Raw genomic sequence first — 18,820 nt, 5'->3', positions numbered from 1 at the left:
TGATTTAAAAAAAACCCTTTGGAGAAAAGCATACAAATTTGTTCTGCATCAACTAGCTAATTTGAAAATTATGAATTGAAACAGCAAAGAATTTTGTGAACAAATTATTAACTTTGAAGCAAATTGAAAGAAAATGAGAAAACTTCTTTAATCTTGATTCTTTAAATCTGAATTATGATACTATTTCTTCCTGTGTATTTGCATTTGTTTAATATTAATCCTTTAGGAAAAAAAGTGTCAATATTTTTTTTTTTTTTTTTAAATTGTTTTGCCTGGGAGTTCAGGAGGCTAGGCTCCAGAATCCATGCATACGTGTTTGTTAGTGGGTTTTCCCACTAACCATAAAATAGAGGGGGAAGCTGTAATTTTGTATTTACACTAAAGGGAGGGTTTCTCACTTTTTTCCTTATTTTATTTTTTTTTCTTGAGATTTCATATTTTTTTGGTAAGTGTTGTTGATATTGGGTCCCATGTTCAAAAAAAGTGAAAATGGTTTTTAAAAGGATTGTCGGGTTAGAAGGAAAGTTAAGAAAGAAATATAGTAAGATTTTTTTGTGTGGAATATAATAAAGATTTTAAGTAATGTAATAAATTTTGTGGGTTTTTTTTCTATATTTTTGAAATTCACACGGAATTTTTATATCTGGTAAAAAGGGAAGAAGATCCCTTTTGTTTTTTTCAATTCTTAATAATAACTTTTTTTTCTGTAAAGTGTTGTTAGTAGTGGGGCCTATTTTGAGAAAGGGAAGGATGATTGAAGTGAGGATTGGGGGTTGTGGGGTAAGGTGGGTGGGTTAAATTAGAGAGAGAGAGAGAGAGAGAGAGAGAACGACAAAGTTGGGCAGGGGGACTCGGGTGGCCGGGGGGGGGAGGGGAGGAGAGAGACGGCAGCATGACTCAGGTGGGCGAGGGGGGGAGAGAGACAGCAGCGCGACTGGAAGGGGACAGATACGGTAGCACAATTCGGGTGGGCTCAAATCTGGGGCTTTTATTCTGAAATCAAGAAAAAATCTGAAATTCAGAATACATTGTCCCCCAGGGGTTCCAGATAAAGGATTGTGAATTTTGAATATAGATGAGTATGATTTGGAATTGTTGATTTACATGATATTGGACAATGAATTTTGAATATGAATGAATGTATATAACTTAAAAACTTCAAATTAAAAAAAAACTACACTGTCGTTTAGTTCTTGTTCACTTTCAATGAACACTGTTAGAAGAAAACACACAAGGACTACTGTAGTTTTAAATGTTGAAAAAACCGCACAATTAACAGCTGGCAAGGGTAAGTTGAACCAGCAATTTATAGAGGGTGTGGGAATATAATAGCGGCATTGAAAGAATGTGCACAATTTATAGCAGTCGTGGGAAAGGTGCAATTTATACCGAGCGTGGGAATATTATAGCGACCATGAGTCTATAATAGAAGCAATGAAAATAAGTCTATAATTTATAGCGGCTGTGGGAAAGGTGCAATTGATAGAAAATATTGGAATGTTATAGCAAGCATGAAATTGTATTAGCGGCAATGAAAGAACTCACAAAATTTAATGCTGGCGCAGAAATTTTAATTTTGGGAATATCTCTTTGTGCTGAATGCCATGGTATTCCTATAAACAGAACATTCTGGTTAGGGAACTTATCAGAGAAAGGATTAAGTCAAGATTTTGGAGAAATGTGTCAATTATATTAGTGAATTTTTAAAGTACAGGCTGTACACAATATTAAACTTCTAAATGCTGGATTTGGAAGTATAATAACTTTTAATGCTTCTTTAAATGTCTTAAAAATAACACAGATATGATTCAACAAATCATAAGTTATAATGCATAGACTTCTTAAAATTCAGTATTTGATTTTGATTTGTTAAATTATGCAAGAAGCTAAACCATGTATGCTGGAACACAATGTTGCTGGTGATGTCAATAAAAGTCCCCGACAAAGATCTAGTGGTCTGTGGGATGGATTTACTATTTTTCTGACATTAATTGATCTGAGACTCAGGAGTTTAGAACATAGAAGAGTACAGCACAGGAAAAGGCACTTTGAGCTATATTTCTGTACTGAAAATGTCCAAGTCAAACAAATTCTGTTGCTAAAACTTGATAGATATCCCTCCTTCTCTTTCATATTCACATGACATGTCTACTTAGAAGTCTCAAATGTTATTATTATATCTGTTTCTGCAACTGCTCGTGGCAACCCATTCTTAGCACACACCAATTTCTAATTAAATGTTTGCTCCATCCATCTCCTTTAAACATCACCCCCCTCCTCCCAACCTTAAAAGCGTGTGTCACATTTTTGCCCTTGGAAAAAGATTCTGAATGTAGACCCTATCAGGTTCTCCTTCAGCCTCCTACAATACTGAGAAAACAACCCAAGATTGTCCAATCTCTCCCCATAATTCATACCTTCTAAATCTGGCAACATCTGGTAAACTTTCCAAAGCCTCCAGTCTTCCTGTAATAAGAAGCCAGAATTGCAGGCAGTATCCAAGAATGACATAACCAAAGTTTTATATGGTTAATAACTCCTTATTTTTATAAAAGAACTTCTTGCTTATATTCCACCCAATAAACCTAAGCATGCCACGCTCATTTTTTAACCACCTATTTGTTACCATTTACTTGTTTTTAAATTTAATTTTTTATTACTGCACCGTGAACCATATCAATAACAATATATACAAGTGTTCATCATTAAAATGTACAGTGAATTTCCTTTTTCCTCTTTTACAAGCCCAAACGATCCCAAAACCCAGCAACAGACATTCACCTAGACAAGTAGTTACTTAAATAAAAGTTGTTTTCAATTATCTTTAAAGATGAAAACAGAATCAAACTTTAACTTATCTTTACACTTAACTAACCCAAATTAACCCTCTTCTAATTCTAAGTGGACTGTATGTAAAGTGTGTAAATTTATGTAAAGTTCTTTGGTTCATAGTTCAATCTCACTTCTCCTTCTTCCAAGTTCACTGGTTTTAGGCAATTCTTATACTGTGCACAGAATTTAACATGTATAAAGTTCACCAGGCTTTGGTGCTCGGAAGGTTAATGGTTACCGCTTAGGAAGGTTCTTGTCAGTTTTCAGAGAGAGATATGTTGTTCCAGGATTTCCATAACTGAGATACCACCATTAGTCACCTCAATGTCATGCTGATGAAACTTGCCCCATCAGGGTTCTCCAGATGGTAACCTCTTTCTTTCAGGCTACCACAGAATTCCTTTCTGTTCTTCTTATTCCAAGAAAAACATCAGACAGAGCACTTTCAGCCATCCGCCTCTCTGGAGCTTTTTGTTTCAACAAGCTTCCTGGCTTGCACTGTTCAGTTGCTTTCAGTGTCACACACAATAGCTGAGAGAGCTTGTTGAACTTGTCTTCTCTTTCTCTCTCTCCAACTGCTAGAAAGCCCATGTGACTCTCACTTGCAAAAACCCCCACCTTCTTCAGCAAACCACTGTTCTCCTCTCTTGGTCAAGCTGTTGTCTTAGATAAACAAAATCCAGGGGTGACCTTTCTGTGAGCACACTGTAGGTACTTTTAAACAGCCAGTTTGTCTCCTCCACACAATGGTCTATTCATTTCATGACATCATTTCAATTAGCACCTACTTGTGAAATGTGCATAGGTTTCTCCAGTTTTTGCAATGTTACTGAATATGAATTCTTCAGTCTTTCAAATAAGATCTGTTTTAAAATGCGTGTATGTATGTAACCCACTAATCTTACAAAATACCTCCTATTACCTATCCATTACACCCCCCTTTCTTCCACCCTCCCCAACCCCAAAATGTAAAGTAAAAATCAAAGAACAAAATAAACAATAAAAGCACGCAAAAAAGAAAAAAATGTCGTGCCATCCATATTTCCGTATTATCGTACTTGTATCATATCACTTTAAGATATATTCTATGTATGGTTCTCAAATTTGGTCAAATAAAGTATATTTGTCTTTTAGATTGTAGGTAATTTTTTTCTAATGTTCATTTCTATATACAGGTACACAATCCTTTATCCGGAAACCTGGGGGAAAGCGTGTTCTGAATTTAAGATTTTTCCATATTTCGGAAAGCCAGATTTAAGCCTACCCAAATTGTGCTGCCGTATCCACACCCACCCCCTTCCAGTCATGCTGCCATCCTTCCTCACACCACCCCCCCCCCCACCCACCGATTCACGCTGCCAGTATCTCTCCCCACTTACTGGATTTTGGAGCTTTCAGGATTTTAGATGTCCAGTAAAGGATTGTGTGCCATTGTTGTATTTTTAAGCTTGCCACCATTTTCCAAATTGTCATTATACACTTTTTTGCTGCTGGAAGTGCAATCATAATAAATCTTTCTTGAGCTCTGTCTAATTTTAGGCCTAGTTTTTTGTCTTTTATGTTATTTAACAGAAAGATTTCTGGATCTTTTGGTATCTTTTTTTTGTAATTCTGTTTAATATTAAGTTTAATCCTCCCATAAAGTTTTCACTTTTGTACATGTCCAAATTGCATGTAATGTTCCAGTTTATTCAACTATCCAATATTGTTGGATTCCAGTCTTTTAACTTTTGAGGTGTAACATATAGTCTATGTACCCAGTTGTATTTTATCATACAAAACCGAGTATTTATTGTATTCCTCATGGTTCCTGTGCATAACTAATCCCATGTTTCATTCTTTATTTGTATATTTAAATATTTTTCCCAACTTTGTTTAGGTTTATAACTTGCTTCATCGTCTTCCTTATATTGGATGTTATATTTTTTTTTACTATCGTGTCTGTGATTAAGTATTTCATAGCTGCTATTCTCAGGCTAGTTCCAATTTATCTTTTAAATAAGTTTTCAACTGATAGTATGCAAATATTGTACCATGAGATATTCTGTATTGTCTTTTAATTGTTCAAATGTCAATGAATTATTTCCCAAAAAGCAGTCTTTTATTCTTTTAATTCCTTTTCTAGCCCATTCCTTAAAAAAATAAATTATCTATTGTAAAAGGGAATTGATGGGTTTTGCGGCAATAACATTTTTTTTGTATCTGATAACTTATCATTTTTCATTCCAGATGCATTCTCTTCCATAGTTTTAGTATACGATGCAGTACTGGTGAATTGTTGTATTGCACAAGTTTCTCGTCCCATTTAAAGAGTAAATGTTCCGGGATATTTTCTCCTAATTTATATAATTCTATCCTGAGCCAGTCCAGTTATTCTCCTGTCTGGTAAAAATCTGATAACTATTTTAACTGCACTGCCCTGTAATTATTTTTGAAATTTGTTAACTGCAGCCCTCCTTGTTTATTCCTCCATGTTAATTTTTCTAATGCCATGTTGATTTTTTTACCCTTCCATGAAGACTTTCTTATTAATTTATTCAATCTTATTAAAAAAATTCCCATCAAGGGAATTGGTAACGTTTGGAGGAAATATTGTATCCATGGAAATACATTCATCTCAATGCAGTTTACTCTCCCTATTAAAGTTAACGGCAGCTCTTTTCCAGGACTCTTAATCTTCCTCTTTTTTTTATTAACAGTTGATAGTGTAATTTATATATATATGGTTTAAGTTATTATCTATCCTAAAACCAAGGTAATGTATAGCCTGTGACTGCCATTTATAAGGGGATTTTTTTTACATTTTGTAAAATCAACTTTGTTCATTAGCATCACTTCACTTTTATTAATATTAACCCTGTATCCTGATATCTCTCCATATTCTTTCAATTTCATATATAGTCTTTTTATTGATTTATCTAGGTCTGTTAAATATACTATAATATCATCTACAAATAGGCTAATTTTAAATTCTTACTCTTTTATTTTTATTCCTTTTATCATAGATTCCTTCCTTATCAGTTCTGCCCATTGTTCTATAGCCAAGGCAAACAGGAAAGGTGACAATGGGCATCCCTGTCTAGTTGACTGACTCAATTTAAAGTGGTCTGAAACATACCTATTTACTACTATTTACCCTTGCTAAGGGTCCATTATACAGCGTTCTAATCAAATTAATAAATTTTTCCGGTAATTTAAATTTCTATAGCACTTTAAATAAATAGTTCCATTCCACCCTTTCAAAACCTTTCTCTGCATCTAGATTAATTGCCAAGTTGGTATTTTATTCATTTGTGCTGTATGGATTAAATTAATAAATTTACAGACATTGTCTGCTACTCTTCTATTTTTAATAAATCCTGTCTGATTTAGCTTCACTAATTTTGGTACAGTCAGTCAATCTATTCGCTAGTAATTTTGCAATTAATTTGTAATCTGCATTTAGTAAGGATATTGGTCTATATAATGCCGGTGACAGCAGGTCTTTTCCCATTTTTGGAATTACTATGATTATTGCCATTTTACGTGAGTTAGGCAGATTCTGGGTCTCTTCCACCTGTTTCATTACCTCTAGAAGGGGTGTAATTAATAGATTCTTAAATACTTTATAAAACTCAATAGGGAATCCATCTTCTCCTGATGTTTTATCATTTGGTAGTTTCATTAATGTATCCTGTATTTATGCAATTGTGAAGGGTTTTATCAATTTATTTTAATTCTCCAATTGTATTTGTGGTAATTCAATGTTTCAAAAAAACTCAATTTTATCGTTCTTCCCTGTATTTTTGGTTTGATACAATTGCTTGTAGAATGTTTTTTAAATTTCCATTAATCTCTAATGGGTTATATGAGATCTGTTTATCCTCTTTCCTTACTGCTAAAATGGTTATTTTTGCTTGTTCTAAGTTGCCAGGCCAGTATTTGCTAGGTTTTCTCTCCTAATTCATTACATCTTTGCTTTGTTTTCATGTTTTTTTTCCCCACTTTGTATGTTTGTAATGTTTCATATTTAAATTTTTCTCTCTGCCAATTCTCTCTTTTTCTCTGTATCTTCCCTTCTCATTAAATCCTTTTCTATAGTTAATATCTCTTTTTCCAACTATTTTTATTTCCTGGTTATATTATTTTTTAATCTTAGTTGTGTAGCTAATTATTTGTCCTCTAATAAAGGCCTTCATTGCATCCCATAAAATAAATTTATCTTTTACTGCTTTTGAACAACAAATCAAAACATATTTTTAGATAAATACAATGTATTCCTGAAAGTCTCGCCTTTTTAACAATATAGGGTTTAGCCTCCATCTATATGTTTTCGGTGGAATATCCTACTACTCAATTAGTAACAAGGGTGAGTGGTCAGATAAAAATCTTGCCGTATATTCGGTCTTTCAAACTCTCCCCTGAAGCTGAGCCAACAGGAAGAACATGTCAATCCTAGAATAGGTTTTATGTCTATTTGAATAATATGAACACTCTCTTCCTTTTGGGTGTTGTTTTCTCCATATGTCAATTATTTTCATAACATGCATTGAATTTAATGTAATTTGGTTGCTTTATTTTTTTTATTGTCTTCCTGGTTTTATCCATTAATGGGTCAAGGTTAAAATTATACCCCCCCTCCCCCCAGTAAAATGTGTCCCTGCGTATCCACTATCTTTAGAAAGATGTCCTGCATAAATTCCTGGTCTTCTTCGTTAGGTGCATAAATGTTCAGCAAATTCCAAAATTCTGAATAAATCTTGTGTCTCCTTAGTCTCCTTGTCTCTATCTTCCAGTTTTTCTCTTGTCTTTCATCTCCATTTCTACAGTTACCCCTCTTTCTTCCACTTCAACTTATTCCTATGACTGCTATAGCATTCTCCATTCTTTGCATTCTTAATTCTGCCTTTGGCATAGTTTTTTAAAATTGTGCTAAACTCTGTCATTATTATGTCTATTAATGTCTTTATTTGGCTGTCAAAATATTCTTTATCTATCAGCTGCTTTTGTTTTTTTTTAACCTTCTTGTAAGTCTTTAGCCTTCTCTTGGTCTTCTTTCTCTGGCTCCCTTTCTTGTCTCCATGTTGCTTCTTCTTTCATTGTTGTCTCTCTTCCGGCCTCTCCAGCTGGTGCTGCAGCATCCTACTGTCAGGCTCCGCTCCCACCAGCGTCCTCGCTATAATGTGCACTTGTGCTTCTTTTCGGGCTCTGTGAGCCAGCGTTGTAGTCCGCCCCGGGAGACATCGCCACCCAGCTGCTCGCTTACCAGCTTCATTGGTTGGGCCAACCTCTTGAGAGAGCTCCCTGCTCCCACGCACAGATAAGGCCTTCCTCCTTTTATCCCCCTGGAAATTTTCTTGTCTCCTCTTTGTCTGTCATTTTAGTCCTTTCTTTCTTTGGAGCCATCCTTAGGATCTTCTTATACTTTTTATCTTGCAGCTGCTCTGTGTTTTATTTCTCTGTTCTGACCCCCCATTTTCTCTGTGGAGGGCTGGTTTTCCCCAACCAGCCACTACTCCATCACTTGACTTCCCCCATTTGTAACTATTTTCAATGAGCTATGGACCTGGACTGCCAGATTCCTCCACACAATTCTTTTATGTGTAATTAATTTTAAACTGTCGACTTTCCCCTTACATTTGACCTCCCAAGGTTCAACACTTCATACTCGTTTGGATTAAACTCCATCTGCTGTATCTGTAACTGATCTATATCCAGTTGTATTCTTTGACAACCTTCTTCACTGTCCACAATTCCACAAACCTTTATATCATTTTCAAACTTACTAACCCACCCACCTATTTTTTTCATCCCCGTAATTTATGTATAAAACAAGCAACAAGGGTCCCAACACCTTGTGTCCTGAAACTATGATGCCAAATAAATGTTTTAAAAGTGTAGATTTTGGAAAAAAAAATCAAATCAAAACAGAAAACATTCAACATGTCAGTCTCAGTGGAAAGAAAAGCAGAATAAACATTTCACATCAAATACTCCACACCTGTACTAATGTGAACCTATCAAATTGGCTCAGCAACTTGTCACATTAGACCAGAGGTTCTCAAGCTTTTTTTTCACTCACATACCACTTTAAGTAATCCCTATGCCATCAGTGCTCTGTGATTAGTAAGGGATTCTTAAGGAAGTATGTGAGTGGGAAGGTGAGGCTGAGAACCACTGATCTCGAGCCAATAGTTACTGAAATACTGTGCTTGAGAAAAATTGTCATTGGCCCATTTCCTTTGGAGTTATGAAAACGTGCTCGCAATTGAGTCAATTAGTTATGATTAACACAGTGGTTTTCAAACCTTTTCTTTCCACCCACATACCATCTTAAGCAATCCTTTACTGATCACAGAGCACCTATGGCACAGGGGATACTTAAAGTGGTATGCAAGTGGAAGGAAAAAAGTTGAGAATGGCTGCATTAGAAAATACACAGATTAGTGAACCAGAAAAATAACTTTTGACTATTTCCAGCCTATAACAGACTACCAAAAACCTGAATCTTCACAAATAACTCAGTTAAAAACTACTTTAATTAATCAAATTACAACAATACAATCTATATTCATCTGAAATTTATCTGAACAAATTGGAATCTACATATGTAATTTTCTTTTCAGACTAACAAGTTTGCTAAGCAGCAACTCTGACATGCTATATTTTTAAAAATTATACATCCTTAGACAAAATGGATTAGTTCACAGCAAGACCTATCCATGAATACCCAAGTTCAAGTCAAATTTATTATCATCTGATTATACAAGTACAACCCACAGAAAGAATGTTCTCCAGTCCTTAGTGCAAATCACGCACACAAAACCAGACAAAATACATACGGACAAGCAATACATATGCAGGTTCACATCATTTCAACGCAAATTACATTGGAAAGTGCTGCAAAGTGGTACAGCACTGAAGCACAGCAACTTTTGGATTTGTGTGTTGAACTATGGACACACAGAAATCCTAGTTACTGTCAGTTTCACATTGGAACAACATTTCTGTTGTGATTCCCCAAGCTACATCTATAAAATAAAAATCACAAACTGCATTCCATTTGCCTCTTTAATGTTGCAGTAATAACTTATACAACACCTTTAACATCGAAGAATATTGTATGGGATATTTCATGAGCCTTGTAAAACAGGACTGTAAAATAGAGAAGTTGGGGGAAATAGGCAGAGCAGGAAAGATAGGAAAGGCCCATGGTTTGAACTACATTTATTTCAATGCAAAAGGAGTAACTGGCAAGGCAGCCACACTCAGGAGTGGATTTAGTTGAGACTCAGATATTCTTGTGGCTCAGAGAAGGGAAAGACCAAGATTCATATTCTACAAGTGCAATACAGCAAAAGATACAGGAAGGCATGACAATGCTTGGAGAGGATATTCTTGGGAGATTGTCTAGATTGTCTGGATAGATCTTAGAATTAAAAATGGAATGAGGGAATAATCACTTTGATTATAGGCCCCTAAATAGTCAACAGGAATTGGAAGAGCAGATGTGTGGGAAATTGCAGATAGCTGTAAGAATTACAAGGTTGTATTTCTGGGAGAACACCAAAATTGGTGGTGCAGTGGATAGTAAGGAAGGCTATCCAAATTTATAACAGAATCCAGATTAGTTGGGCAAAAGGGCCAAAGTCTGGTAAATGGAACTTAATTCTGTCAAGTGTGAGGTGTTGCACTGCTGTCAAACGAGGTAAGGACAGAAACAATGAATGGGAGGACCCTGGCGAGTATGGTAGTACAGAGAGACCTAGAGATAAAGGTGCATAGTTCAATGGAAGTGTAAACTCAGGTGGATAAGGTGGTAAACTCACATTCATTGGGCGAGACAGAGTACAAATGTTGGGAACAAACAATTCACTGTACAAGGCATTGATGAGACCACACTTGGGCTACAGTGCACCTTCTGACTGCCCAGCCAAAGGAAGGATATTAATAAATGGAAGGGGTGCAGAAGATATTCACTCAAAAGTCACTGGTACTGGAGGGGTTGAGTTATAGGGCAGGTTCGATAGGCTGGGTCTTTATTGAGGGATGATTTTAGAGGTTTGTAGCCAACTGCTGCAAAGAAACACACACTTGCAGTGTGGGAGGTTAAGCTCTGAGATTTATTGAGGCTGAAAAGGCTCCTTTTATAATTAAGGGACGTGTTACAGTGTGTTATGCTGCTGTTTACTACCATGCGTGCCGCACGATGTGTCAGCTCAATCTCCGCGGTGGACATGACCCCCCCCCCCCACCGCAGCCCGGCGCTACAGTTCATAGTGTCCTTGGATGCAGTCCCCAATGTCTTTGGTGGTCTGCTTGTGCATCGTGGTGGTGGCATCTCCACAGGTTGCATGGGATCCGTGTGTGCTGGCTTAAGCCTTTCTGTGGTGAATACCTTTAGTTTGCCACCAATGTCCAGTTCGAAGGTGGCCCTGTTGCTCCGGATGACTCGGAAGGGGCCTTCGAAGGGTTTCTGTAGCAGTGGAGTGTGTGACCCTCTGCGCACGAACACATACTCACAGACTGGAGTTCTTTAAGGATGTTAAACATGGCTTGCCTGTGTCTGGAGGGTGGGATCAGGGCCAGGTTACTGACCTTTTCACGCAGCCTGTCCAGGAAGGTGGTTGTATCCTTCTGTTGACCTCTGGCCTGTGGGATGAAATCCACGGGGACCATGAGTGGAGTTCCGTAGACGAGTTCAGCAGAGGATGTGCAGAGGTCTTCCTTCAGGGCTGTACGAATCCCCAGCAGTGCTCATGGCAATTCGTCCACCCAGTTGGGGCCCTTGAGTCTGGTTATAAGGGCGGCCTTGAAGTACCTGTGGAAGTGCTCAACCAGCCCGTTAGACTGCGGGTGGTATTCTGTTGTGTGGTGTAGCTGAGCGTCCCACAGGTTGGAGGTAAATTGTGTGCCTCTGTTGGAGGTTATGTGGCATGGTAGTCTGAACCTTGCTACCCAGGACGAGATGAGTACCTTGGTGCAGGACCTGTTGGATGCTTCGGCCAGGGGGATTGCTTCTGGCCACCGGGTGAAATGGTCGACCACCATGAACAGGTAGCGGAAACCCTGTGAGACTGGTAAGAGTCCCACTAGGTCCACATGAATGTGGTCAAATCTTTGTTCTGTTGGCTCAAAAGGCTGTGGGGGGACCTTGCTGTGCCGCTGTACTTTGGCTGTTTGGCATTGCGTGCACATCTTGGCCCTCCCACTGACTTGTTTCCACAACCCATGCCACGCGTACTTGCATGCCATCAACCTGACCATGGATAGTCGAAAACTTGTCGCTTCCATGCAGTTGAGACGATAGGTCGAACCTGTCCATTGGCCACGTCAAACAGAGAGGTAGTGTTACCTGTGCTGAATGGGATGTCCTGAAGGCGCAGCCCTGTGATGTTGTTCTGCTGCTGTGCCTCTGCCAGAGCCACAAAATCTAGTCCGTTATCCAGAGAATGGATGCTCTGTCTCGACAAGGCATCCGTGACCACGTTGACTTTTCCCGAGATGTGCCTTACGTCGATGGTGTACTCTGAGACATAGACAAGTGTTTCTTCTGGTGGGTTGATCAGGGGTTGGAGATCTTGGTCAAGGCAAACATCAGTGAATCTGTGAAAGCCCTTCCCTCTAGGAAGTACCAGAAGATGCAGATGGCTAGGTACAACACCAGTAGCTCTCTGTCGAAAGCGTTGTAGTTTAACACAGGGGGCCACCAATGTTTGCTGAAGAAAGCTAGCAGATGCCAATTTCCTTCTATCTGCTGCTTCAGATCTCCATCAATCACCATTCCTGAGGCATCAATCGTGAGGGCTGTGGGTGTATCTAACCAGGGGTAGGCCAAGAGTGCAGCAATAGCTAGGGCTTTCTTCCACGAACGCTCATGAGGAGTCTTCGTTCCAGGGTGAAGAGTGGGCACATGTTTTGAGCAGCTGCAGGGATGAATCTGCGATAAAAATTGACCATCCCCACGAACTCCTGCAATCCTATGGTGGTACTGGACCTTGGGAAGTTGCAGATAGCCTCCACCTTGCTGGGTAGTGGTGTGGCCCCACATTTGGTAATCCTGTGGCCCAGGCAGTCAATTGTGCTCAGTCCAAACTGGCATTTAGCCAGGTTGATAGTAAGGCTGAACTTACGTAGGTGACTCTAGAGCACACATGTCAAACTCTGGCCCACAGGCCAAATTTGGCCCGCGATATAATTATATTTGGCCCGCAAGATCACATTAAATATATATTAGAGTTGGCCCGCTGGCCGCCACGCCAGTATAGCGCATGCACACTGAAGGTGAAAATGAAGACGCCGGAGGTGTGGAGGGATCTCAGAATCCCGAATCCCGGGGATCGGAGCGCCGCACTCAGCCCCCCCGGCTCCCGGACACACAGACGCGGCTGGAGTTGGGGACCATCCTCGCTGGGTCTGCGCTTCAGCAGCGACGCCGGACCGAACGTCTCGTTGGCGATGCCTTCCCCCTCGCTCCGTGTGCGGCGGACCCTGCCTCCCGCTCCTTTTGTTGGAGACGAGCCCGGCACCGTGAGATCGGTTTAATCCCTCTCCAACCATGGGAGGGGGGTGGGAGCAACGCGCTCTTCTCAGCCAATTCCTCCACCGACCCGGACGCCGGCGTTTCAACGGGGGGTTCGGGTGCCTTCGTCAGGCGACCGACCTGTTGGTCCAAGACAAGGGGAGAGCGTACAAACTCCACACAGACAGCACCTGAACTCGGGTGAACGTGGAGCTGCGATCCCACATTCCACATCAGGACTGTGTGTAAGATTGGGAGCAGTGAGACGGAAGCTTATTTTGTTCCTGTAATTTAAGCCTTTCTTGGGGTGGGGGTGGGGGGGTCCTTCTCTGACCACTTGCCTAACAATTAACCTAATCAGATGTGGAGTTACCACAATACAACAGTTCTCAACCTTTTTCTTTCCACTCGCGTCCCTGTGCCATTGGTGCTCTGTGATTAGTAAGGGATTGCTTAAGGTGGTCCGTGGGTGGAAAGAAAAAGTTTGAAGACCACTGCTTTAATCATCCCTCATTGACTCGTCATGTGCACGGTTTCAGAACGCTAAAGGAAATGGGCCAATGACAATGAAAGAGTTTATCCAAAACTATTATTAAACATTTATTTTAATAAGAAAAAGTTTAACATTACATATGTTGAAAGAAGAGAAAACATGCAGATATTGTTGAAAATTTTCAATAAATATTTAGTTCGGCCCTCGACTTAGTCCAAGTTTTTAATTTTGGCCCTCCGTGAATTTGAGTTTGACACCCCTGCTCTAGAGTCTTCGTAGGTGTTGTAGATGTTGCTGCCAGGTTCTGGTCACCACCAGGATATCGTCTACGTACACGAAGGTGCCATCCAGGTCTTGGCCTACCTCATCCACCAGTTGCTGGAAGGTCTGTGCTGCGTTCTTGAGCCCGAATGACATCCTCAGGAACTCGTACAGCCCGATTAGAGTGAAGACAGCTGTCTTGGGGATGTCGTCAGGGTGCACCGTGATTTGGTGGTACCCTCGCACCAAGTCCACTTTGAAGAAGATTATTGCTCCGTGCAGGTTTGTCAAAGTCCTGGATATGCAGCATAGGGTAACAATCTGGAGTTGTGACCTTGTTTTCAACGATAGTGGCCACACGGTCTCCAGCCCCCAGTTGCTTTAGGCACCATGTGTAGGGGAGAAGCCCATGGACTGCCCAACCGCCAAATGATGCCTAACTCCTCAAGCTTGCGGAACTCCTCCTTGGCCAGTTGGAACTTCTCCGGGAGAAGTCGTCTCGCCCTTGCATGGAGAGGTGGACCCTTGATAAGGATGTGATGCCTGACGCCATATTGCGACACCTCCACCATGAACTAAGGGGAAAGGATTGCCGGGAACTCAGCCAGCACTTTGGAGAACTCATCATCATCTGAGCTGTCAACGGAATACAGGTGTAGTGCCAGGAGTCCGATGCCCCTCAATGAGAAGATTTGGAACGTCTCCACATGCACATCTCTTGCCCTTGAGGTCTACTAGGAGGCTGTGGGCCCGCAAAATCCGAGGAGTGGCTGTTCAACTGCGGCCAGCGTGAACTCCAACAAGGAGTGACTGCCTCTGAACTGCAGCTCAGCCCTACGTATGCCATAGGTCCGTATGCTGCTGTTGTTGGCAGCCCTCAACGCGGGGCCCACTTGCCTGCATTTATGCATCCAAACTTGTTGGGGGCATCACGCTGACGACCGCTCCTGTATCCACCATGAATCGTCTACTGATATATAGGAGGCTCTCTTGGTGGCCAGCGACCGTGGCCATCAGTGATGGCTGGCCTTGTCATTTTCTTGGACTCGCAAGGGCGACCAGGATCGGCGGGCCTTGGAGCCCCATCTTTGGTGGTAGAAGCACCATCTCTCCTTGGACCCGTCCCTCCCTCTTGCCTGCTGCTCCTTTCTAAGGTCTGCCTTGGTTTGGTTGCGAGACTTTGTGACGAGCCCCAAGGTAGCCGAGCACTTTGGTTTCTACTTCCACAGAATATCTGCCCATGCTGAAACTTTCCGGGGGTGGGGGTGGGGGGGGGGGGGGGGGGGAATCGCTGAAATCCATTTCAGCCAGGAGCAGTTGGATGTCCTCGGGCAGCTGCTCCAAGAAAGTCTACTTGAACATGATGCAGAGCTCGTGGTCTCCCAGGAGGGCCAGCATCTCGTTCATGAACACTGACGAGAATCTGTCCCCTAGCCCATCCAGGTGGAGCTGCCTTGCCCCTCTTTCTCTGACCGCAAGAGCCTGAAGGTCTTGGTTAATAGCTCTTTGAAGGCACTGTAAGTGCCTTCTGATGGTGGCCTGTGGATGAAGTTGGCCACTCTGTCTGCAGTCTCCGAATCCACGGCGCTGACCACGTGGCAGCACCGTATGGTCTCAGATGTGATACCCCGAATCTGGAACTGAGCTTCAGCCTGGTCGAACCACACGCTGGGTCAAACTGTCCAGAAGGTCAGGAGCTTGAGATCGACTGCGTTGATCGCTACTTTGCTATTCATTGCTGGGTTTAGATGCTGTCTAAACTGTCAGGGTTACCAATTGTAGCCGATCGCTGCAAATAAACACACACTCGCAGTGTGGGAGGTTAAGCTCTGAGATTTATTGGGGCTGGAAAGGCTCCTTTTATACAGTTGGAGTTCCTGCTGTTTGTTTGATTGGCTGACATCAGCTGCATGAATAACAATAGCGGGCAGGAACATTCTTGCATGTGAATACCCTTCTTCCCCAGTTTATTATTGATCTGTTAGCAGGGGAGCTTGGCCAGCGCCATTTTAGGGCTGCTGGTCTTGTATTACTCTAGCTTTTAACCACGCTGGTTTGCTATGTTAATAGATGTGTTGCAGTGTGTTATGATGCTGTTTACTTACACGCACGCTGCGCTATGTGCCAGCTCGATCTACGCGGTGGCAGGCCATCACAGGTTTACAATTTCATGAGAGGGTGGATAAAATGAATTCTCTGTCTTTTTCCCATAGACAATTCTAGAACTAGAGGACATAGGTTTACAGTGAGAGGGTAAAGATTGATCAGACAAAATTTTTTATACCCCCCCCCCAAACTAAAAGGGTTCTTGGCATCTGGAATGAACTGCCAGAGAAAACTAGAAGTAGGCACGAGCAACGTTCAAAAGGCATTGGAACAGAATTATGGATAAGAGCTTGAAGGGATTTGGACCAAGTGGAAATGGGATTATCACAGAACAGCACATTGGTCAGATGCACTAGTTGCATTGAAGGGCCTGTTCCATGCTGTATGACTCTATGAGACTTGAAATAAATTCCAAAGATTAGGACTGAATCACAACTGTCAAACAAAGCAATTAAAATGGGGTACATACAAATCTAGATTTGGAAGAGTATAGAAATCTTAAAATTTGGAGACATTAAAGATACAATGTGTTAGATGCAGAGCTTGATGGGTGGAAATGAGGACCAAAGGAACTCTGTCCTCTTGCCTGGGAAAGGTGGGGTGAAGGTGGAAGTACATGAAATCTAATTCTAACCTCCTCCCCTCCAAGTGCACCCTTCCTCTACCTGTCTCTGTGCAATACCCTATCAAAATGAGATGACTTTAATGGATCATGCCATTAGAGAGAAATAATCCCCATCTCTATCTCCTTATAGATATATAGCTTCCTGAATTTCACTAGAAATACATTCAAGTTCCCATAAAAACACTCACTGTTTTACCATACCTTTGTGGGGAAGGAGCTTCATTTAACACTATCAAAAATCTGCCTCCCACCATCTTATCAAATTAATTGGTGGTCTTTGCTATTTTCTCCTCTAAACATGTCTTGTTCCACCTTCTGTACATCAATTAAAATCTTAATAACCTATAATTTCTGTCCGAAATAACCTCACATTTTTTTCCCCCTTGAGCTTCTCCACTGAATAACTTCCCTCGAGTTCATTGAACTTGGTTCTCAACTAACTGCTCCCTCCAGGCCACTTTCCATCACACTGTCTTTTTGTCTCTCCATTCCAAGTCAAAAATCACAGGCAAGGCATTAATTATTTCCTCATCATTTGTAGAAGTATAGAAAAAAAGTTAATTTGGAACAAAAACAGTTACACTTACTGTAACTCTGATCAACCCCTTCGATTTCTTCATTTTCCTCTTCCCCAATTGCAGGTAGTACATGTTGTCCAAAAGCAAATGCTTTGCACTGTACGTTTAAGTTACTATGCAAAAGCTGCAAGCAAAATTAGAATGTTAATGAGATCTTATTAAAAAATGAATGTCCTTTTTAAAACCATCAACAGATTGCTTTTTAAATTTAGTTCCAAGAAAAAGTGAACGATAGTCCATCTCATCGGAATATGTACAGCATCTTGGTGAAAAGAACTTCTTTTTAGCAGCTTTTAAATTCAGGTGCCTGCCTGCTTTTTACTCAATTTTGAAGAATGGCTCTGCCCAAAACATCAGTTTTATAATTTTACCTCCTAAGGACATTGCAAGAGTTGCTGAGTTATTCAAGCATTTCTGTGTTTTCACTACAATCCGTTTCTGCAGATTTTAGCACTTTCCTGGCTTCAAATTCATCAATCTGGTCGGTCAGCATATTAAAACAATACCTGGATATTATTCTAAATTTGTTTATGCTTATCTAATGTAGTAATTTTACATCACAACTCCAAAAAGAACAGAAAGGCTTTTGTTTGCACCCATTTCTTATAGTCCTAAACTTTATTTTTAATTGATTTACAAGTTAAGGAAGAAGCTGATTATTTTAAATTGAGATATGTAGAAATTTCAGAGTAGGAAATCTCTGGAACTCCTCACCCCCTGGCAAGGGTGGTGAAGGACAGATCATTTTAAATCTTTAAAGCTGAAATAACTGTTTGAAAGACTGAGGCCAAGGAACTGGCACAGAAAAGAATAGTTAAAGCCAATAGGTTCAGCATAGATCAGCCACGATCACATTGTCAGGCTTGAGGGTTTGTTACTCATGTTACAAACTCGCTCCTATTTTCTTGTGTTCTTGTGTAAATAGATGCATTAAGGATATATCATTTTAAAACATTTTTTTTTTTAAATGGGCATGTCTTATTTTAATTCCTGGGCACACAATTTGATTTAGTTTAACAAAATCAAATCCATTTTTTCTAGATTGAGAATGAGTATGGAACTGTAATATAATCTCTGTAGAACAATACTGAAGAACCAGTACTGGATGGACACCAACACATATAATAGGACCAAATTAAATCTGTATTTCTGCAAGAGGGATTAATCAACGACATTATATGCTTGGTAGTACATCAGAAGTCCAAAAAAAAAATTATCTGAAGTCGCCACCTATGTTGATGAGTTCTGAATACCATAGTTAAAAGGTGAAGGTTCTACTACCTGTTCATTACATTCACCAGTCGCACAGATAAGAGGAAAAATTTAAAATAGCAAAAATACAGATGCAAGAAAGTGAACCTCTCTTCAAAAGGTCAGTATATCCTTTGGAAGGAATCCTACTAATTCTCCTGTCAATGTTAGAG

The 18,820-nt window shown here is 40.4% G+C and overlaps 1 protein-coding gene across 10 annotated transcripts in view; it reads right to left on the bottom strand.

The window, feature by feature from the left end:
- Positions 1-18,820, bottom strand: part of brca2 (BRCA2 DNA repair associated) — a 170,403-nt gene that overhangs the window by 88,752 nt on the left and 62,831 nt on the right. For 8 of the 10 annotated variants that reach the window (XM_069891592.1, XM_069891595.1, XM_069891600.1 and 5 more), the window contains one exon: positions 17,406-17,520. In XM_069891592.1, coding sequence (XP_069747693.1) covers positions 17,406-17,520 — 115 coding nt within the window. Of the gene's footprint in view, positions 1-2,417; positions 2,467-17,405; positions 17,521-18,820 lie in introns of all 10 variants that reach the window. The other 2 variants (XM_069891599.1, XM_069891598.1) reach the window with 1 other exon arrangement.

Source organism: Narcine bancroftii, chromosome 7, assembly GCF_036971445.1.
Source record: "Narcine bancroftii isolate sNarBan1 chromosome 7, sNarBan1.hap1, whole genome shotgun sequence".
NCBI lineage: Eukaryota > Metazoa > Chordata > Chondrichthyes > Torpediniformes > Narcinidae > Narcine > Narcine bancroftii.
Note: the sequence above shows the minus strand (reverse complement) of the source record. Positions and strands in the feature narration are given on the sequence as shown.